The 24,886-nt window shown below is 30.9% G+C and overlaps 1 protein-coding gene across 6 annotated transcripts; it reads right to left on the reverse strand.

Annotated features, from left to right (window-relative positions):
• Window positions 1-394: 394 nt before the first annotated feature.
• LOC143252475 (histidine protein methyltransferase 1 homolog) lies at window positions 395-23,580 on the reverse strand. Of its 6 annotated transcripts, none has more exons than XM_076504660.1 (10): window positions 23,402-23,561; window positions 20,371-20,569; window positions 17,817-17,919; window positions 14,304-14,472; window positions 12,430-12,518; window positions 11,637-11,708; window positions 5,892-6,046; window positions 4,370-4,468; window positions 1,855-1,970; window positions 395-1,560 (listed from the first exon to the last, which is right to left on the reverse strand). In XM_076504660.1, exons 4-10 carry the CDS (start codon window positions 14,470-14,472, stop codon window positions 1,520-1,522), a joined length of 741 nt encoding a protein of 246 aa, XP_076360775.1. In that variant the 5' UTR covers window positions 17,817-17,919; window positions 20,371-20,569; window positions 23,402-23,561; the 3' UTR covers window positions 395-1,519. The 6 variants fall into 6 exon arrangements, with proteins under 6 accessions (XP_076360775.1, XP_076360774.1, XP_076360772.1 ...); XM_076504659.1 differs by lacking the exon at window positions 23,402-23,561 and adding an exon at window positions 22,995-23,206; XM_076504657.1 differs by lacking the exon at window positions 17,817-17,919 and having other exon boundaries at window positions 23,402-23,580.
• Between the last annotated feature and the right edge of the window lie 1,306 nt (window positions 23,581-24,886).

Raw genomic sequence — 24,886 nt, forward strand, 5'->3', positions numbered from 1 at the left:
TGGTTTTTTTTTATACAACTGAACATTCCTTTCTGTTAGATCAGTCTATTCATAGATCAACCCAGGGCTTGTTTGGATGGGAAGTGAATTATCATAGGTAGTATCCTGTTTTTGTTCTACAGTTCTCAGTTAATTGAGTATAATACACTGGCAGAGCAGTTTTAATGTTTGACTACATTTAATGACCACAAGTTTCTCTTGTTAACATCACTGGTTTCAACCACATGTATTTGTTTTATATTACCTAATCTGAACATAGCATGCTCTGATGAGTTAACAATAGGCAAATCAAGTGATGATTTACGTACAACTTGAAAGGTTTTAAGTTAATAACAGAGTTAACATTTCTTGGTTGTAAAAGATAAAATAATTTAGTTAAAAACAATACACAGGGTTTAACAAAAACATTTATCTTTTTATTAAATTGTGGTAGGAGGTTTACTGGATGCTCAAAACAAGGGGTTGAAAATAATAGCTAAAATTTTTATTAAATAAACAGTTCCCAAAAAATTGTGCAGTTAAATAAGTGTTTCATTTAAACCATTTTTACTTCTATAGTAGAGAAAGACACAACTTGAAGACTAGGTGGTGTAGGGATGAAGTGGCTCAAACAGAAACATTTCTATCACTGATTACATTCAAAGTATCAAAGGTTTTAAAGTTACAATAAAGGTTTCTTTTCCTTTCGGTATATTGTGTTTTACCATTATTAACAATGTACATCATATAGTTACTTATTTCACATACAGAGTTGAATACACGTTATACATTCAATATTTATTGTTTAAATATCAACAAGTCACAGGATAAACATGGCTGATATAATGTTATTGTGTAAAGGAATGTATCAGAACTATTCTGTTTGGCATTTTTGAGGTTGGCTAATGCAACCCAAAATATACTGCTTTTATGAAGGGAGAAAAAATATTCATTCACTCATTGAGATGTGTTCACACCAAATATTAGAAATCTCTGAACTGGGAATATCCCTAATGATTAATGGTATTGAAAAACAAAGAAATATGGATCAACATGGGAAACCAGGACCATGCACAAAGAGAGTTGCAACAAGTTTTATCCCAACAATAGCAAGCTTGAGTTCAGAATCTTGGAATAGCTGAAAATCCACCAATATAAAGGTCAATGGCAAAAGCTATCTACATGTCCAACACAACAGTATGCAGTATAATCATGAAGGACCTCCATGTGGAAATGAAACTAACAGTCATACGTCATGTTTAATAGTAGTGTACTTTGAGCAACTTAAGAACTAAATGAGTATTTGTTTTTTTAACATAACAATTTGGAGAAAATTTCAATTAATCAAACTTATAGCTTTATATAGGCCACTCAAATTCTAACACAAACCAGTTAATAGTTCTAACAAGACATGCAACTTCAGATTCATGTTTTCATCACAGAGCTTTTGACATCCAGATGGAGATTTTGTGTAATGTTTCTCCTGGTGATGGTTAACTATCAGTGATGGCTGCATGTATTACTTCAATGTCTGTTTTCATCATGCTCTAAAGTTCATTTGAAGTACCTCTTTCTGCAGTCCTGAAGAAAACAGGAAATAAAATGGTCATTCTTCTTGAACAATAAATTAGAAAAGGTAATGTTAAACCAGCTAAGTTATTACATCAGTGCTCACTGCTTATCTACAGCACTAAGACATTTAAAGGTTACTCAGACAATAGAATATTTCTGTTGGCCAGAAACTTTACAAAATAAATAAGTGTTCTTAATATCTGTGAAAACAAACCTGATGAAGAGAGGTAATCTATTCATGCTCGATCAAATTCTTAAATTTACTTTAAAACACAGAAACATTAACAAATAATTTTCAAATACCCTTTGAGACCACTTGACAAACTTTGATATCAAAAGTGCCATCAGCGTGGACCAGTTCTTCAAATTGTCGAGTTCCACCACCCAGACCAAAATAATGTGTTTTTGAGGCTAGATAACTAGAAGTTTAATTAAGAAACTACTAAAAACAACACAAACACGCACAAAACAAAACAGATGTAACCTGGCTTAGTATGTTTAAGGTAATCAACAATTGTAACAGACAGTATATTATAGATTTTAGTAATACATACACTTGACAACTTAGATGTACTGAAAAATTTCTAACACAAAAATTGTGTACACTTTTATAAACTTATCTCAACAATCTCGTATTTTCTTCAAGTAACAGACCCAACCTTACAAGCTTCTCTTTATTTCTACATTCTTAGCTTCTTTGAAATATTTCATATTAACTAAATAAATTTGTATATAATTTATTTGCAAATCATTAATTTTGAAATCCCACTGGCATATCATTTCATTTATACTACATTAATCAAAGTTCCCAATTTAATGTTACTGAATATATCTGAAATGTACAAATTAAAGGATGTATATAGAGAAAAAATATGCAGTGCAAGTGATTATTATTCCAAATTTTTGACCTGTTGGTTTCTAATACTCCTGCAGTTTTTGGCACTTAATAACTTTTAGTAAGTGTATTAAAATTTGTGTTACTTTTTTCTATTGGACGTATGCTTGACTCATCTTTTCCTATTCTAGGCTGTTTTTAAAACAATACATTTGAAAACTTTCAGTATTTTTAGCACACTACTCTTTAATTGCACACCATGTTTCTCACACTAGTTATTAACTGGATGTGCAGGTACAGTAATCTTGTACTGTAAAAGGAACAATACATAATTTACTAGACGTATTTGCATGAAATGTTGCAAGCTTTCAATAAAACGTCTCTGAACTGATCACTTCTTCTTTCTCAACGAGAGTGCAAGGCAATGTTCGTGTAAAAAAAATTAAAAATACTCTTGTTCATTGTACAGATTTCATAATAATAACCTCTCAAATACACATCTATAGTTTTATCTGTTCATTGTACAGATTTCATAATAATAACCTCTCAAATACACATCTATAGTTTTATCTGTTCATTGTACAGATTTCATAATAATAACCTCTCAAATACACATCTATAGTTTTATCTGTTCATTGTACAGATTTCATAATAATAACCTCTCAAATACACATCTATTGTTTTATCTGTTCATTGTACAGATTTCATAACCTCTCAAATACACATCTATTGTTTTATCTGTTCATTGTACAGATTTCATAACCTCTCAAATACACATCTATTGTTTTATTCTTGTTTGTTGAATTTGGTATTTACTCAAATGTCACTAATTGTTAATACAGGGTACAATAAATAGTTCATAACTCTAAGATTGAGTATCATGTTAAGTGTGTAAAAGGTTAAGACGTGTGTATTTTGATCCCCACTTGTGCATGTGTGGTTCACTGTTGAAGACATTTTCACTGAACTTTTGTAACGTGAAGGTCACCCATAAGTTGGGCTGTTATTCCTCAGTTTTATGTTTTTAAGAGTTTAACATTCTGGTGTTTATTTTGTTTAAAAACTATTGATTTTTCATTATTGTATAAAATAAAACATATTTATTAAATGAGGATGATTAACCATTATTTTAATTAAAAAAGAAAAAAAGGAGAAAGATGTAATCAACTTGATATCAAAGTTGTCCATTCCCTTTATTAAGTTCACAATACAGAGCAGTAATAAACATACTCCAGGTGTGTTAAATTATGTTTAAAGAATATTACAAACATTATTAATATTAAGAATTTCCTTAACTCATGTTATTACTAAATAGTACATTCAAAAGCTACATTACACTTGTGAAATATGAAAACAATGAAAAGAATTAAGTGAGGCTAAAAACCAGGCTACAGTTTATGTAAAATAATATATGAAATCAGATATAAACAACCACCATAATGAAGTTAATAATTGGAACTGTTTATTTTACCCAGAGGAACTTGGGCTAACAAACTGGTAAGAGTGATATTAGTTATGATAAAAAAATACATTATTTTACCTTATATTTTTTATAGAGAAAGCAATCCTAAATTTTAATTTTCTAAATTAGGCTTATCTATTTAAAATGGCATTAAATTCAGTTCTGTTTTATTGGCTTATGATTACAATTAGTAATGTAATTCAGCATTTTAATAAGATCAGGATGTGGGTGACAGCAAGGTGTTATTTCATATATTCATATTTATTTGAGCTACATCTCACACTTGAATATTGTCATTAACCAGAAAGAACATTACCTGATGTATGAATAAGTGCTTCTTATGTTAGCAAAAATAGTCACAGAGATTTTCAACATAATTTATTTGATAAAAATAACCAGACATTAAATATATTACTGTATATAAAAATAAAGATGCAAAAAGGATACAATCTACCACTAGGTTTCAACTTCCAGACATTAAAACATTACTGTATGTGAAAACTATATATGTAAAAGGATACATTGTACCAGTAGATTTCAAAGTAGATTTCATCAAGTGTAGCAACTTGGGCTGGTTGTCTATGTTATAAATTGTCTCAGAAGTTAGAATGATGTCGTATCTACACCAAGACAAGACAATGAGTTGTACACAAACAAGAAGTTGAATACTGAAATATATGTGAAGGGTTTTAACCCTGAGTAGAGAGAAACTACGATATCTTCACTAAAACACTACAGGTAATACTTCACGACAGAAAGGTGTCATAAAGTAGATACCATCTGATATAGTACAACAAACAAATAAAAGTGACTAGAACAAAACAGTTTATTGGTTTTAGATGTGCATCAATTTTAATGCTGAAAACAATATCTAACCATTTAAAATTATCTTTTTTTTTAATTCTTACTGATGCAATTTCACAAGGTCGGAATTTGGCAATTAAAATATTTACTTTTATAAATGAATTTATTTATAATATATCAGATAGTGTCTGAGGGTGTGACCTACAGCTAATATATCAGATGGCATCTGAAGATGTGACCTACAGCTACTACATCTGATAGTGTCTGATGGTGTGACCTACAGCTAATATATCAGATAGTGTCTGAAGATGTAACCTACAGCTAATATATCTGATGGTGTCTGAGGGTGTGACCTATAGCTAATATATCATACTGTGTCTGAAGATGTGACCTACAGCTAATATATCATACAGTCTGAGGGCGTGACCTACAGCTAATATATCATACAGAGTCTGAGAGTGTGACATACAGCTAATACATCAGATAGTGTCTGAAGATGTTACCTTCAGCTAATATGTCAGATAGCATCTGAAGATGTGACCTACAGCTAATATATCAGATAGTGTCCAAGGGTACAATTGTAGTTAATGTATGATTCAGTGTCTAAGAGTGTGGCCTACAGGTAACACATCAGACAGTATCAGTGTATGACCTCGTAGTTAGTGTATCAGAGAGAGTGTGGCTTCGTGATTATTGTATCAAAGAGAATACGAGGATGAGGTCTTGCAATAAGTGTATCAGAAAGGATCTTATAGTGTAGCCTAATGATTAGTGAATAGAAGATGTAAGGGCCTGTTTTGAGATGTGGTGCTACTAGATATCCTTTGTGATTTCAGTTGTAAATATATTAGTTACATTCAGTTGTGTTATAATTTACTTCAAGAAATGCTCCTCCAGGTGGCATAGTTCATCCTGACGAACCATTGGTTCACTGTTCAACATTAGAGACAGCTAGGTCTTGATATAAAACATTAAGAAATAGTATATGAAATCTTGCATGCTGAAGGTTTAGTTAAAAACAATTAGGAATTTTTTTTATTTATAATGAAACATCAAACTAGTAAACAAATTATGATAGCATTTATTATACTTTTACCTAGATACTAAAATATAGAAAAACAGTGAATGAACTAGCTTGCAGTTTTAAAACCAGTTCCAACTGTCAAACCTATACATTCACAAAATTCTAAACTTTTTTAAATAGTTTAGAATTTAATGAATGATTTTTCTATTACAAACCTGTCATTCTTTAAGTCTAGCACTTCTGTTAAATACTTTCCTACAGCAGTCCAGTCTCCTGCAAAAAACCGACACCTGGTAGAAGCAACGTTTTCTATGGGTCGACTGTTCAGTAAAACATTTGGTATTGTGAGCAGATCCAAAACTTCATAATTCTAGAAGTCATAAAAACAGAATTCTAAGAAAATAGATAAAAAATGTGGTAACCAGTTAGCATAAAAGACCTATAAAACAACACAATGTCAATAAGTTAGGTTTAGAAAGTTTGCACTCTATAGTAACCTTACCCACATGGATAAAAAGCCATGTCATCACATTTGTTGACTCCAATTCAAAATTTTATTCAACCACTTTATGAATTTATGTTAATAAGTTTGGTATCAAATTATTAGATTATAATTAAAGTTTTAGTATTATACATTAATTAATTTTAAATGTAAATATGTTTAATTACAAAGTGTAAAGTTTTGTAAGAATTAAGAGCTCATATTACTGATACTGGCAGACTAAAATATAAAATAATAACCTCCTGTCTTTACTATTTGCCAAGATACTACCTATGCACTGAATCAAAAACAGTTACCCTGCCAGCCTCTTTCCATTTTTGAAAACACTTCCAAATGCATACTTTTGTATATGATGTGTGAATAACCAGAACAAATCTCAGAATGTCCTCCAAGCCTCTGAGAAGTATTTATGTTGGAAACAAGCTAATTTCATTGTAGATTCCAAAATGGTGAAGTGAGTCTTCAGTCTGCTTGAAAGTTTTCTTTTTTAGACCCAGATACAGCATAGTTACTAAGCTTGATAAATTATAATGGAATTCTATGGTTCTGATATAGTAATTTATGATTTGTTGTTATTTCTTATGTACAAAACGTTTCACATCCTGCACTTGTGAAATTTGACAAGGCTTAGCAACATACAACAAGAAGCAAATGAGTTCAAAGTTTGTAACAAGAAGAGATAATTATTTTCTATAATTCTCTATTTACTGTTCTGTATTTTAAGAAAAATAATTAAAATTTAAGAACTTGTTTTTATAAGCAATACTCCATATACATATAATGTTTCATTACTAGAGTAACTGTATTTTACAAAACACAGCCAAGAAAACATATTTTATATTACTGGATATGGTAACATATGTACATATGGACTGCACCAATGCAACTTTTGTAATATTGGTCAAGTATAGTTGGGAGGTCAATAAAATAAAAATATATGTAAATGTATAATGGTATGAGATTTAAGCTATTTAGACTAAAAATTATGTTTTCATGTTATGATTTGTAGACATTCTAGAATGAAAAAAGCATATTTATATCCATTTCCTAATTTTTATGGTGGTTACAAGATCAGTCAAATCTACCAAACTGGTGCAGAAACTCTATAGAGAAAATAATGGATAAAATATAAAGTGTTTTCTTAAAAAACACTTGATAATTATTTGGAGGTTATAAATCTTTTGCATGTGAAATTTGAAAATGTTCAGATACATAAAAGTATTTTTAAGCTTAAAATAAAAATTACCCTGTACATTCCCTAGTCAACATTGTGAAAGAAAAAGTGAGAGAAAAACATTATTAAAACTCAGTAAAACTTGATAAAAAATCTGATATTCTGTGTATGAAAGTTTTGTAATATTTATTGATAATGTGCCAAATTTTATGAACATACACTTCCTAATTTTAAAGATATACCATAAAGTTTCAGCAATCACAAAATGGTTATATGCTAAAAGAGTTAAACAAAATTTTATCTCAAAATGTCAGTATGTTTAGAAAGTTGGCCCTTTACATCAGTGGCAGATTTAAGGTTGTTGTGGTAATTATTGTTGTAGTTTTTGTGGGCCCTACATCCCGTGTAATTTAACATCGAATAAAATTTACAATGGGTCCCCATTAACACCATGGGGCCTGGGGCTGAGCTTCCTCTAGCCCCTACTAAAATACGACACTGCTCTACATTAACCCTTTCATGAAGGGTCACAGGTCAAAGACCATATCATTTTGTTTGTTGACTTGCATTCAAAATTTTATTGTACTGCTATTTTATGAATTTATGAATTAAAAAACACTTAGAATGCAGGTTTTAGCGAGTCACATGGTGTGATGAATTCAGCACTGTTTAAATGTTTGTGAAGTCAAAATACTAAGTCTATATACTTGTACAAATTAGGAACTCATATTACTAATATTGACAAGTTAGAATATGAAATAAGAACCTTTTATCTTTTTATTTTGCTGGGATGTGGCTTATGTACTTAATCAAATACAGTGACCCTGTTCACCACTTTCAATTTCTTGGTTGCTTATATACACTTACTACAGTATATGACATATTTTAACAGCTTAAAATATCCCCAAAGTGGTTTTCTCAGCCATATTAATCTGTGCAAAGGCTACCACTTTATTTAAGTTCAAGGTTTAAAGGAGGTAGGTTGTGTCTTTTGTCTGCTTGAAGTTTCATATTTTTTAAAATCTAAATACATCTTAATTACTAAGCTTTATATATTATAAGGGAATTCTATGGTATCAGTACAGTTATTTGATTTTTTTAATATTAAACTGTGTATATAAAACCTAAAAAAGTTTCATATCATTCACAAACAAAATGTAAAAGGTTTAGTAACCTATGTCCAGCAACAATAGAGTTCAAAGGTCCTAGTGAGAATTGTTTGCTTTACTTCTAGATTTATTGTTCTATATTTTAAGACAAATGAGTTTAATAATTTATTTCTAAATAGTAATAATCTATATATATATTTAATGTATTGTAATTGAAATGTGACTGTATATAACAAATTACTAGTACACTAAAACACAGGAAAGATTAAAGGTCAGTTTTATATTACTGGATATGTAAAATGAGTGCATGTGCAGGTGTCAATGCAAGTCATGTAAAGTTAACTACATATAACTAGAAGGTCAACATAATAAAAAATAATAAATTATATTTCAAAATACAGTGCTGTGAGACTAAAGCTACTCTGACTAAACATTTGCATTTTTGTGTTATCATACGTGGCCACTCTGGAATGAAAAATGCATATTCTATTTATTTCCTAATTTTTATTTATGATGGTTACAAGGTTGGTCAAATGACAGACTCAACATAATCAAAGTATAGAAAATAACAAAATATAAGGAAATGTATGAAATGTATTTAGGATGGTTAGAGATTATGCAAATAATATTCAAGATTTTTGAGACAAAGGATAACCTTTTCAATCATAACATGAAATCACTCTGCACTCAGGCTAGTAATGAAACAGACTCTTATTTTCACAAACAAATCTTTACCAAAAATATATCATTAAAAAATTTGATTGTGTACAAAAACCATGCAATCTTTACTAAAAGTATATCACATTTTGTGAAGATACACATGCTGTATCAAAATTTAAAGTGCAAATACTTAATATGTGCAAATATGTAGACGAACAAGCCAGTTGCAAAAGGATTAAACAATAATTTATCTCTAGATTTACCTCTAAACGTTTAAAACACATTTCTAAATTATAAACACTGCTGGCCAAAATCTTAAGGCCAATGAACATAAAGAAAAAAATATGCATTTTGCATTGTTAAGACTCAACCACTTATTTGAGTAGAGCTTCGAAAGATGAAAATAAGAAAAGGAAAAATAAAAATAAAAAAATTCTTTAGCATTTAATAGGGAAAATGTGAACACTGTGAAATTAGCCTAAATACTAGCTGGTCAAAAGTTCAAGACCATACCAAAAATAAGTTCTAAACAGGGTAAGAAATGCCCAACAAGAGGTCTCAGTATTGAGTTGCATGGCAGTCATTGCGAATAACTTCAAACATTTGCTTTGGCATGGTCAATATAAGCGTTTGCAGAAAGCTGGGTGGAATGTTATTTCAAGTGGTGAAGATGGCTTCACGAAGATCATGCACTGTTTGGAATTGACGTCCATTTCTATCGACTTCCATTGCCATCCACCCCAAACATTTTCAATGGGGTTCAGTTCGGGGAAACACGCTGGATGATCCAAAAGAATCACTTTATTCACCATGAAAATGTCCTTTGTCCTGCAGGCATTATGGATTGCAGTGTTGTCCTGCTAAAAGATCCAATCATTTCCACACAAGTAAGGGCTTTCAGTCAATAAGGATGCTCTCTCCAACATGCCAATGTAGCCAGCTGCTGTTTGATGCCCCTGTATAACCTGAAGCTCCATTAATCCATGGAAGGAGAAAACACCCCAGATCATGATGGAATCTCCTCCACTGTGTCGTGTAGAAACTGTCTCCGGTGGGATATCCTTATCGTCCCAGTAACGTTGGAAGCTATCCAGACCATCCAGGTTAAATGTTTTCTCATCAGAGAACAAAACCTTCATCCACTTTTCTACATCCCATGTTTGGTGCTTCTCAGCAAAGTTTAACAGAGCTGTTTCGTGGTGTAGAAGGAGGCGTGGCCTTTGAAGACGTTTATGGTTTTTAAAGCCTTTCTCTCGTAGATGCCGTCTTATTGTTCTTGAGCTGCATTCTGCATCTGTAAGAGCCTTAATCTGGTTTGACGATCGACTGGTGTCTTGCTGGACAACCCGTTGAATTCTCCTGCTCAATGCTGGCGAAATTTTCTTGGGCCAACCACTTGAAATTCTTGTTCCATATCCCTCAGGGTCTCTTAAGAAATATGCAACAGCAGTTTTACTATGCCCAATCTCACCAGCTATGGCACGTTGAAAGAGACCTTGCTTTTGCAGCTCGACAATTCTGCCATGTTCAAATTCTGTTAACCTTTTAGCCTTTGCCATGTTTTTACCCAATGTAACACAGGAGGTGTCAGTGGGAGATGTTGACAATGCTAATGCTTGAACACAAATGACTAAATTTCGTTACGCGTTTTCTGATTAATGCTTCGTTTCAGTATGGTCTTAAAGTTTTGACCAGCTAGTATTTAGGTTAATTTCATAGTGTTCACATATTCCCTATTAAATGCTAAAAATGTTTTTTATTTTTATTTTCCCTTTTCTTATTTTCATCTTTTGAAGCTTTACTCAAATAAGTGGTTGAGTCTAACAATGCAAAATGTATATTTTTTCTTAATGTTCATTGGCCTTAATATTTTGGCCAGCAGTGTATGCACCAAATTACTTGTGGGTCTGATCTGAATAGTTACAAAGTTGCTAATAACATGCAAGTCACACATGAAAAAGTAAACACAATTACTATTACAACAATCTGCAGCTAATCTCACTAGTTTCATAATCTGTGTTTGATAAAATAGAGTTTAATACAGTCACTGTATGATTGATGACATAACAGTCTCATCACTAATTATTCATTTATAAAGCAACTTGTTATAGATTTAAACTTCTTGTTCGTAAAGAAACGAGACCACTTCCAAAAGTCACAAACTTCATGCTGTAACCAAGTTTAAAAAAGTGAAAAACAAATTAAGCAAACTGACAAATGAATCTCTTTCTTCATTCAAATGAACGAGAACACAAGCTTACAGAACTAAAATATTTTATAGCTGATAATTAATGAATGTACCAATATAAAATCAATAATTTCACCAAATTATTTTTATACTAAATGTTACAAAAAAGCAAAAACAAAATTGCATGATATGTGGGCCCCACATATGATTATAATCAGAAAGTAGTTGTGGGTTAATGTTGTTATAAATACTCTTATTATCTTTCACTTGTATTGCTTGGTAAACATCTTCAAAATTTTCATAGAAACAGGAACATCCATTACTTACGAAATCCTGAAAATGGACAGTTGCTCCCTTTAAAAAGGCAAATATTCCTGGTAAGCCTGCTCCACATCCTAGCTAGAAAAACAGATGATACACTTTATTAACATGGACAATTTCCTAATGTGAAGTTCAAAAGGTGGAATGAAAAACTTTTAACAACAACCACCTTCTGATGTTAAATACTCTTGTAATATTGTAAACTGTCCTAGTTACTGCTCACAAGGTTATGTTATTGTAGTTACCTGCTTTATTTTAACATAATTAAACAGTTTGGGCTATGAAATATTAATATGTATTAATAACATCATTAGGAAAGGATGTGTATACAAAACATGTTGGGTAACAAGAACCAGAGTAATGTTTAGCTGAGTTCTTATTAGCCCCGTTACATCAGTAATAGTGAACATTTTAATAAAAACAGAAAATGTCAAATTTAGCTATCTCAAAACCTTATACGTGTAATGAACTTTATATTTCATTCTCATTATTGTACATTATAATGTTTAGGGAACAGTTACAACACCAATTCTAATGTTTTTTTATTTAAAAAATATTAGCAACTGTGAATAACAAATTATCACAAACATTACACTTCCACATATCATGATCAGACTGATTACCACAAACAGTAACAGATCTCCAATTATATTTTAAGGGAACCTAAATGGTGAGATGTTAATGACACTTCTCCAGTCATGAGAGAGTTACAGATGTAGTGTTTTGAGGCAGTGGTTTCAAATAGCAATAAGCAGGAATAAAAGAACACTTGTTTTAAGCAGTTTAAAAGCATTATCACCTCAAGTATTTTCATTCCATTTTCAAGTATATTTTCAGTTGACAAAAATTCCACCAAATCCAGTGCACATTCCCAAACCTTGAGACCACCTACAAAAATAAAATTTAAAAACATACTAACTCTAACAAGTTATACATGCTGTCTTAGATTACATCAATGATATCTAGAGCATTGGAAACTACAAAAATAATTTTCAAATGTAACAAAATTATTTTGACTTATTGTATAATTCATTACAGGGGAAAAGTTTTATCTTTGTGAATAAATATATTATTTCAATAGTAAAAAATATATGTTGCAATCAGCTGGTTGTAAAACTCAACCTGGATTTAGTTTACTCTGTTTCTTCTGCAATCTTTTCCTCAATGAAATAAATTAATAAAACTGTGATTAACAAATTAAATCCATAGTGACTCCATACAGTTTGACATAAATCTAACTTGATTACTTCTTAGAATTGTTATTCTTTTGGTATAGGGATAAACAGGTTATGATTAATACACTAGTAACAATGAATTAAGTCAAACAAAAATGAATGTTTCTTTATGTACACCCACTACAAGGATATTACAGGATAAATTACTGTTGTGACTTTTTTATCAAAAAAGTTGAAAGTTCCACATATTCTGAGTTTAAACTTGTATGCTTAGCAATGCCTAACTGAATTAAAACTCAAGGTCAGCTCCTTCCGAGTTCTGGATAATATTTGTAAGTTTCCACGATTCTAAGATGTTCAAGTGCAATTTTGATGAGAGGATATTTCTGTACTGAAGAATTCTACATGAATGGCATTGGTGTTTCACACCAGCCCAATTTATGTGCAACTACACATAGCAATGTTTACTATAATTCCAAGAGTACTCTATCTTCAGAAATATGGTAAGTTTTTAGTTAATATTACAAATATGTTATATACAAAATGTACTGAAGATCAGTCTAATTTATTGAGTCACTATGACAAGTTTGAATGCAACTCGAATTTCACATTAAGAGGAAAAACATTTTTTCATTTCCACAACTGTTAGAATCTCTTAACTGTTCTATACCCTAACAATGACTGTAGTAATATAAGCAATACAAGTTACAATTTAAGAAACCAACATTCACAGACAATTGCAATATTTCTCTGCCATGCAATCCCAACATGGACAATTTTGACACAAGAAAAATCATGAAAAAACACATGTAAGCTGGTTGACATACATGTGAATAGTTCTTCAAAATACTAAACTCTGCTTTCCTTGCAAAAAGATTGAGAAAAAAAATCCAGTTTTGTCTAAAATCCTATGTATATTGTTTGAAATATAGTCATGAAACGGACTAAAACCCCTAAAATTATACTTTTTGTGACCTTCTGACCCCACTCCCCAAAAAATAACCAAAATGGATATATTCCACATTTTTCTATTTATGTGTACTAGACCTGGAAAAAAGTACCTTCCTACCAACTCCTTCGTAATGTGATCAAAATATGGCTGAGTAACTAACCCCAAACCCAACATTTTTTATGTCAGTGTGTTAAGCACAAACAGATATATCTGTGTCAATTTTTACCTTGATTTCTATAAATATGACAGTACAGTAGCACAATATATATACATTTTTAGGTTGTTTGACCTTTCACCCCATAAAATAATTAAATATGTCTACAGGTATAAAATATTACATAACACCTAAGAAACATGCTGGTAATTATAATTATTCCATAAAACCAATATCCTTAAACCTACATTATATTATAAGAGTTACATCTCATCAGATTTTTAATACACAACTCAATAATTAACTTGAATCATAACAAGTGTTAAGGTACTGTGTTTAAAACTATTAGTTTTGTTATTTAACACCATAAAAGAAACAGTTAACTGACTAACCTTCATAAACACCAGAGACAAGATCAGAATGAGAGTTCAGCACTGTTGCTATCTTTTTACTGCTCTTGTGCTCCTTCAGACGTCTTTCTATGCTACAACCAAACAGATGTAATAACACTATCTCGTTTATAGGAACTCTTTGTAGCTTGATGTAAGGGTCTTGAATCATCTAAACAGGTGATATGTAAAAATTAAATTTTAACCCTGTTCTTCTAACAAAATGAAGAAGAAAACAAAGGATATGTAGTTAACTTTCATGTACAGCTGCTAATAACAATATAATGTGAAACTGAAAAAAACTACAATACTCTGTTTATTTCAATTATTTTAACAAAAATTAATTCCATGTTGCTATACTCGATTAGTAGTATATCTGGTTAGTGTTACAAAAATACTTTTGTAACTGAAATTATGATTCAATCAATTAATATCATGAAATAATTTAAGTGAGTGTCTCCAATTATTGTTGTTTCAACCAATCAAATAACTAAAATATGGTCACCGTGATTTCTTATAATTTTTTTTGACAAATTCAATGTTTTTAGGCAATCTAGCATCACAACTCTTTAAAATAACCAACAAACCAGAATGAATGTTTCCAGCTTTTCAAAACTCATGTGAATTTAACTAATTAATGAGTCTGATGATTTAACAATTATCAAACTATTAATCATCCATTAGCAGACATGGCCTCTAGTTTGTTGGTGCAGAACATATCAGCAGTTTAACATTTTAGTGATGCACATTTGTTGTTTTATGCAGACCTAAAAAAAAACATTCAGAAAGAATAATTATCATAACAACAAATTGTAGTATGCCTCTGTAGAAGTAACTTCATGTCATCCAATGGTGTGCTTTAGGATCAATATTAGGATATCACAAAACATTCTTATCAGAATTAGACATCACCTGAAGACATTAAGATTTATGTTTTGGTTGAGGCTAACAGCTACTTTTTAAAATACCTTAACTGTTGACCAAACCTTCCCATTGGTTCTGTTGAGGCTGTATAAAATAAACTTAAACATTATATTTTACAGAGATCAATAGTATGAAAAATGAACTTAGGAAGTACTGATATGATGAATTATTGTAGTTTACAAAAATAGAGGCATTTGTGTACACCACACTCTGCATACTGACAAACTTGATGATTCATTTAGATGAAAGATTAGTGTGATAAATTATATTATAAAGAGCATGGAGTTTACCAAACACAAGTTCTAACTTTTAATAATCTATAATTATTTCACATGTTTACAATTTTACAAAATAAAATTGACAAGTGGAATGAAAATAAAAACTCAAAAGGAAAAATTATGATTAAAATATGCACTACAAACTCAGTACATACCAAGATAAAAAGCTGCACTTTACAACAAGTCACATTCCTTTTAAAACAGAAACTAGTCACATGATCTATGTTCTCCCTGTAGCTGACCAATCACAACTTATATTGCAATAATCCAGAACGTATTATTTTTGTGCCATTTATTAAACAACATCACACTCAAGTTGATTCGGGGTGAACTATAACTATCCTACAAAGCAGAAGGAACCATATGTGATGATTCCTGCAAGGTATAGTGACACCTAGGGATAAACTAGCACATGACCTAATAAGAAGTTCTAAACTAGAATCATACAAATATCTCAGAATTTTGCATTTTGTATTTATCAAGATGAGGTACACGTCCTTTATTTGGGTCATGAACTTAAAAAAAATCTAAGAGTGGACGACATGATAAATGACAAAAGTCCTGATTTTCACACAATTCATTCATAACATTCATTTATTACACAGTGTAATAGTCTTCAAGACAAAAGTCTTGATTTTCACACAATTCATTCATAACATTCATTTATTACACAGTGTAATAGTCAGAATGAATCTGTAGAAAGAGGTTGTATCAACTGTAGTGTCAGTAGGGGCACATTCTGTTACCTGCTTTCAAAACCCAGCTCTTAATGTCTTTCTACAGTGTTTTACATGATTAATTAATAGATAACAAATGGACACAAAAGTGTCTTACAGACAGGTCAAAGTAGGAAATTGGTATAACTCAAACAACAGCTCTTCATATCAGCCTTATTGCAGCTGTTGGAATAGAAACTTTATCTCAGCTTATGTATTATTACAACAGAGGCAGTTATTTTATTTTCATTTTATTCCTCCATAGAGAGTCTATTACAGTCTCTGAGATGTATATATTAAATGTTCGTTTGCTCTCCTCCACATTGTGTGTACGTGCATTAGGGAAAATTTTATAAACATATTTTACTCTTTGGTTTAAGAACAAGAGACCATCTATGAATGTAATTAATGTTAACTTACATCAAGGTGTTCAATAAGGCAACATCTATGAATGTAATTAATGTTAACTTACATCAAGGTGTTCAATAAGGCAACATCTATGAATGTAATTAATGTTAACTTACATCAAGGTGTTCAATAAGGCAACATCTATGAATGTAATTAATGTTAACTTACATCAAGGTGTTCAATAACAGCAATAATGGGGGTGGAGGAGTTGTAAACCAGCCAATAATATGCCCCCTTTTCCAAATTATCTTCACCTTTACTCTCATGAAGAAGCATAGTCTATATTGAAAGCACTGCTATATTAGGTCTCATTTGAAAACATTTCACACAGTTTGGTTAAGACTGGTCCAGTGAACCTGAATTAGATAATGGACAAAGAGACACACAGATTTTTGTGTTTTATATATACATACTATATAGCAGTGAGGTATATAGTATCTGCATAGCATATTACCAACTTATTCTACTTTCAACAAATCAAGACAGGATTTAGAAAGCTATTTTCCTTATTTTCTTAGACATAAATGCAAGTTTAATTTCCAGAACACTGAGAACAGTTGTCATTCTATTTTCCAGGTTGGTGTCAATAATACTTCATGTCCACTGCAATGTTTATTGATTTATGAAAAAACAAGTAAAATTAAATATAATACAGCTTTATTATTGTTTGGTTACTCTGGTTGTTATAATCTATAATTTGATTCAACAACCTTTAATTACCTTTCATGAAGATGGCCAAAACAGCCAATACAGCATGTGTGCTAAGACATGGAAGTAAAACTTTCCATACATGAGGCCCCTGAGTAAGTGAAGTTTCACTTTACTGAACCAGGAAAATAATTTAAAAAAATTTTAGAACATTTTAAACAGATGCCTAGAAATATCCACTTATCAAAACTTGTGTTTCTAGTTCAATATGTGTAAACATTGCTTGTGTATCAAACAAATTGCTAAACACAATTGCCTTTAAAAGTATTAAAGCTTATAAAGCAGTTAAATGTTTTTATTTGCAATAAATGCATTTTAAAACATTTTATCAATCAGTTATTTGAAAATTCTAAACATAAACACCACATTCTTTTTTTCACACAGAATAAGAACACATGATTATTAGAGTCATTTTGTTTGACAGTCAAACATGTTCACTGCAAGCAGACATGTGAAGAGAGAAAAAGAGTATTGTTTCTCACCTACTCTTCATCCCTTAGACCCATGGTGTCCAACAAAGTCACCATCTGCCAGATGGCAAAACAGCTATTGATCTGTGGTGAACTGATGCTTTACTTCTACCACCTATTTTTTTAAGTATAATTAATTTTATCAATAAATAATTGAAAACATTAGTATGTAATTTTTACCTATCTATAAAAACACAATTTATTTTTTTGCCATGTGGTGAAAATGTTAACACATTTTACACAGTGTTGGTGACTATGAAATTATTGTTGGACATTAGTGCATTTGCTTTAAAAGCACACCCACTCCTACAATTTTTTTAAACCACAATTATTCCAATGTTCTAATTTATCCCAGTCAGAAACTTACTTTTAAGTAGTGTATATAATCATTTAAATTGGTGTGTTGGACAAGGATTCTTTTACAGTGGGTGTCTGCGACTTATTGGAGGTGAATTCAACAATAAATGAACAACATGCATTCCACTTACTTTAAAATATGTTGAAAACAAGTGAAACATATAACAAAAATTCTTCATACTACATGTATCACAACTTTACCTAAATACTATATGGTTCTCTTCTTGGGAAAAATCTATTTTGGACAAATTCAATTGGTTTAAAATGCAGTTGACAAGCCAAACTATTTTCCCGATTTTAAATGTTTAATTTCACATTTTCTAACTTTTCTCTGACCTAAACTCTCATTTTCCTTGGCTTTACTTTTGGCTCGCTTCCTACTCTGTGGTTTATTATATGGCTGTTGCTACTTTTTACATCTTGCATTGAGGGATTCTAGAAATATCTGTAGCCTTGACATCATTTACACAATGTTCAATAACCATCTGCTTTTAACTCTTTTATTGTGAAAAAAAAAACAACATGAAATATTAACTCACAAAATAAATTAATTAACACTACCTACATTAAACAGTGTATTATATCTTATAGCTATGAACATATATTTTATAGTCACTACACTATGTTTTGTGCACAAAAGACTTGTAATGCTTGCAGAAAGCTAGTATGATTTTGTGAAGATACACACACCATTTTAAAAGTTATAGTATAGAAACTGATGGTTATGAACACAGTCACACAGATTGAGTCTGTAATGACAGGGTTCATTTGTTTCATCCATATACTACTTTGTTTCATTCCTACCTCCCTCTTACATGACATTTTAATAAGAAAAATTTAGTTCCTCTATCCAGTAAGTATTTATTGTACTGTCTGTTGAACCTTACCTTTCCGAGAAACCTACAGTTGTGAACTACTATTCACAGCAGTGGATATACTAGACTCCTTAATAAAAACCTGTATGCATCTGTTCATTGTTACTTTGTGTTGTATCTTGCCACTTGTACTTGAATGAAAGAGAAAAGAAAGAGTTTGTTTGTTTGTTTTGGAATTTCGCACAAAGCTACTCGAGGGCTATCTGTGCTAGCTGTCCCTAATTTAGCAGTGTAAGACTAGAGGGAAGGCAGCTAGTCATCACCACCCACCACCAACTCTTGGGCTACTCTTTTACCAGTGAATAGTGGGATTGACCGTCACATTATAACGCTCCCACGGCTGAAAAGGCGAGCATGTTTGGCGTGACCAAGATGTAAACCCGCAACCCTCAGATTAAGAGTCACACGCCTTAACACGCTTGGCCATGCCGGGCCAGAAAAGAAAGAGAGTAAGATATATGGTATAGACCCAAGGCAGTTTAAAGGCAGTGGAGTGGTTTTATACCTCCTAGAAAAAGAATATAACATCACATACCACTTCAAGCTTTGGTGTCATGCTTATAATGCCAACAAACATCTCACCATGGTCCTAGCAGCATAAAAACTGGTAACTCCAATTTTTTTCTCTACATGTAAAATGTAAGTGATTTACACCTAATCATCAAAAGCATTTTGAACTGTATATAATTATCACAATGTGGTAAAAGTTTCAAACAAATGTGTTCTTTCATTTGAAAATTAAAACCATTACCAAAAATACTCTAGCTGTTATCTTACAATAAAGCATGGAGCCTTCTAGAGTAAAATTTCAGTCATCACAAGAGATCTGATAGTTTGTTTTCTAAAAGGAGCTCAGTAACATGAGCAATGGAGGTGGATGGGTGGACTAAAGTCCCTGCCTTTCTCCTCTTATGCTCCAAAATTGCTCTTTTTCTTGGTGATAAAACATTGTCAATAATTATACACCTTGCCTGCTGTGAGCTAGGAAATACAAATGTCAGCTTTAAAAATAATTAATATATATACATATATTAAATGTTGATATACAAGAAATCACTATTTAGTTTTACATTTTAAAAGGATTTGTAAGACTGACTTTCTGTTACCATTCCCCCATCATCAGATTGATGCATCAGGTTGCTTAAAAAGTGACCCCCCTTTTGTTGATGATCCCCTACCTTTATAATGTCCTCTGGATGTTACCGTAGGAGCTACACTACATATGTTCAGCTGACTTCAAGAAATTTAATGTTTAATAAAATTTTCGTTTAAAACTCAACAAAACTAAAATTAATATAGCAGCATACCTAAACAAAAAAAGGAAATGGACAAACCTGTATGTGTTGTGGAGTGACTGTCACCTCTACTCCCATAGTTTCACCTCCACTGTTTGTTGGTACCTTTCCTTCTGATGAACAGATTTTTCCTTCATGGGTTTCTTCAGACTCATCTTGTTCAGTATCACTGATGTGACTACCAGGAGATGGAAAGTTGAACTTGAAGGCCATTCACACAGTGAAAAAGGCTTAAAATCTTCATAGTTTTGTAAAGAAGAAAAATACGGTTTTGTTCACACTAAACCTTGTTCTGAACATAAAATCTTAATTTAGTCCCAATTTATTTTTAACATTTTACTTATTCTTGAACAATCAAGTCAACTAAAATTTCCATAATTTTTCTTTTCCAGTTAAATATACAATTATAAGAAAGTTAACTGTTTAACAAGTTTTACTGATATTCATTTAATGTTCTTGTAAAAAACATTACCTTTGGAAAAAACAGAATAGTATTCAGTATAAATCTTTACAAAGTTTTTAAATGGGAAAACTTGAAGTAGGCACTTCATCACCTACACCAAGCAATATGTAGACCAAATTACAAACTACAATAACCATACAGCAAGACATAAACAATTCATAAGGTGAAAAACAAAACAGCATAAAGTGTAATATGAAATTATTAAAACAATGTAAAAGTACACACAAAGAATAGCAAACAAAAACTTGGTCACAGCAAATATTAAAAGAAAAAAATTTTAAAAAAAGTGAAAAATACCAGTACAGTATTCTAAGTAAAAGACCCTGGTAACATTTCAAAAAAAAGATAGTAACATTCTTACTGTTTTGTAAGAAAATATCAAAACTCCAATAATCTTACTAAACAGTAATATTTAGTAATGCTCCTTACAACATGCTATTCCTTACATTTAGAATGTTATAATAACCATAGTAATCAACAGAGGCCTAAACATTAATATGGGTAATAGTACTATTTTTAACAAATCACTTGAAGTTCACCATTTATCATGCCTGCTCATTCTATGTAAGAATATATGGCAAACTCATTCACTATAAATATACAATTTGGGTCGAAACAATGTTAAAAAGAAGTAAAATTAACTTAAACCTAATGTTAATAGATTATGTATGTGCTAAAATTTTGATGTTCATTATGCCTTAAACAAGGTGATTTGCTAAGGTCACTTCAAGTTTAAAATATGTCATGCAAGACAATATTACTATAACTGTACATTTAACTATGTGTATCAAGTTATAACTACAACATAGTTGTAAATATCTGTTAAGGTTATATACACAATTATTTTGCACAGAGTTACATGAAAATAAATTGATAACCATAATACAGTTTATTTAAAAATTTGACTACATACATGTCTGTCTTGGAATTTTATGTTTAAAGTTACGAATCTGAACTGCAGAATCACTTACAAGATACTTTCTGCAGTAGTGTACGTAGTCATGACAACAAGTTATGAAAAGATATATACAAGATTGTCATGTATATAGTAAAATTAGAATGACTACACATTGTGTATATAGTCATATAAAAACAATATATGATGTAGTGAAATTAATTCACTTTGCACTAATCTATATATATTTTAAAACCGTGGAATATTACTTACTGTTGATTGCAACTAGGTGAGCTACATACTAATTAAATGTAACCAAATGTAAATTATAAACTATGCCTCACACAAAATCTAAGCTAACATATTGTTATCAAATTTAACTTTATAGATAACAAAGAAAATAGATAGAAAATATAGTAGAACTATCTCGCAGTTCCTGATTCAAATGTAGGCAAAGGTAAATACTAAAAATACGACTACTATTATTAACACTAATACTACATCACCAAAGTTATATGTGCAAGTACAAATTCAGAACAATTCTTGGATGTTTTCCATTATTCTTTACGTCTGAAATTATTACTCTTAGACACAAATTTATTTTAGCTCAACGTTGGCAATATAACTTGTCTTACATCAAAGAGTTTTTAAAAAGACGACTAAACCCCACTCCAAACGTATAAAGCTCCTCATGCACTACTGCTAGTTTTGCCTAACGATCATACAAACAGGTCAATTATTTTGCTTGTTAAACTTAATTCTGATTCAGAGGAGCTTTGATAAGTTTAAATTAAATCAGTTCTGTTATAAAATGAATGTCTAAATTTAGCATTATAAATTCCAACTATATTTCACAAATTATACGAAATAATATGCACAAAATTTGAAACTAAAAACACTCAAATTTGCATAAAAATAATTAAATGTTATATGAATAAACTAGAAATAGTTGAAGGTGAAACAAAAAATTGCATCACTAATGAAACGAACAGTGGAGGATAATTGGAAGTTTTCATGTTATAATATGTACAATGTTTCGACCACCAGTGATCATTTTAAAGTTTGGTTTTTTGTTTTTTTAATTTCACGCAAAGCTACACGAGGGCTACCTGCGCTACTCGTCCCTAATTTTGCAGTGTGAGAATAGAGAAGAGGCAGCAAGTCATCACCGCCAACTCTTGGACTACTCTTTTACCAACGAATAGTGGGATTGATCGTTACATAACGTCCCCACAGCTGAATGATCAAGCATGTTTATGTATATAAATATATTAATCTACACACCACAAGTATAACTTGCCGCACCTCAAACTTGTTGCTCAAATATCCACACCAACAAACTGTTATACACGTGATCGCGAGAACGACTCTATTTATACCTCAGGTACAATTTCTTAACTACGTTTAAAAGATAGATGTTCATTTTTACAAGTTTACTTTTAACATCTGACTTTTCTCACTGTTACCCCTCACTTATCAGTTTTATATTACTGCCATTTTCCTTTTATTTCGCTTACGTCATTTCGTCACAAAAATTAATTCATCAGTGTTATTACACTCCGACCTATACAAACTATGAAAGACAAGATTAAAATCGAACGATAATATTATTGTATATTTGCATATAGTAACTAAGGTGACAAGATTTTAAAGTAGAAACCGAACTGTGTGGAAAAAAACAAAATTTTATGGTCGAAAGTTTCTCATCTTACATTTCACGGATACTTCGTCCAGAACAATTTGTAGGTATAAAGTTTTGTATAAATATTCTATTTGTATATTTACATACGGACATTCCATAAATCTGAATTAAATTCATGAAATGAAAAACAAGAGATAGATAATTAATAAGTGACATTCACGTCACTCCACAACCTGTGAGAGGCTTAGTAATTATGGTTAGCAAACACTAGGCTGTTTTAGAAAAAGAATTTTTTAGAAAAATTTTAGAAAAAGTGAACATTTTATAAGAAAAAAAAAGATTCTTTTTACGGCAAGTACTGCATGTGAAAAGTGTTCGGATTGTATTGACACAAACAGTATTTTTTTATGTATTAAATTTGTTACCATTTATTGAAAAACTAACATTTTAAAACTCCATTTCTTTAGACTATATTTATGAATTACACCAATAAAAAAGATATAATCAAACCTTCAGGTTTAGCCCTAGTGAAAGTCGGGTTCTCGTTATACGAAGATACTAAAAAACTTTTCTATGATAAACAAAGGCTTGTTGTTCGTATCGGAGTTATGTTTATAATTGTCTGAAATTCAATACCAAAGTGGAAATATTTTATAGTTTTTTGTTTTGGTGCCATTTAATAAATAGTGACGCAGTGTATTTATTATTTCGGTCACATAGATACAGATATACAAGACATGTCCTTTATGTAATAGTGAGTTTAAAACATATGATGTAATTAATTCTTTATATTGGATTTACCAAACATATATATCCTGAATATCATACAATGTGCAATTGTTAATACATAGTCCATACTATGTTGTTGTATTATTAATTAATTTTGCATTTAGTTCGTGATTTTAGTAAATTTTAGATAATTATATCTTTCTAACCCACAGTAACAACATAATATAATATGATGGTTTACTCGGTGTCGTCTCATCATTAGTTAAATGTTATTTATGTTGTCAGACGATGTAACATGAATATTTTTATTTAATGATAGTTCTTTTAAAATATTTCTTCAGGGCTGAGATGTCAAGGAAGAATATTAGACATAAATATATAAAAAGCAGAAAAGACAGAATTCTTTATTTTCGTAATGAAAAAATTACTGAATCGATAAAGAGTTTTTATATCTTTCATAAAAAGGTCCTTTAGGTATTTGTATGATGATTTGAAAGTGTAAACTAAATTAGGAATATTGAGTTTACATGGTGAATGAGGGAAGTGAAGAACTTTAGCTAAGACTGATTAACACGGATTATTTATATTACAGTTACTTAGTTTAACAATCTATTGACCAGGGTGAAACGAGGAATAAATACTGTTAGTCAGTCAGTTGAATCTCGAATTTTGGACATGTTCATATCAAGCAATTTGTCTTCGTTTCATTGGTTCCAATAGTTTAGTACATCAGTGTAATCAACACTGGTAACAACGATTCTAAGGTAAGTAGTGTACACATTGAACTTTTTCAGTAAGTTGTCTATTCTGTCGATGTTTCGTTCGA

This window comes from Tachypleus tridentatus, chromosome 6 (genome assembly GCF_004210375.1).
Source record: "Tachypleus tridentatus isolate NWPU-2018 chromosome 6, ASM421037v1, whole genome shotgun sequence".
Lineage (NCBI taxonomy): Eukaryota > Metazoa > Arthropoda > Merostomata > Xiphosura > Limulidae > Tachypleus > Tachypleus tridentatus.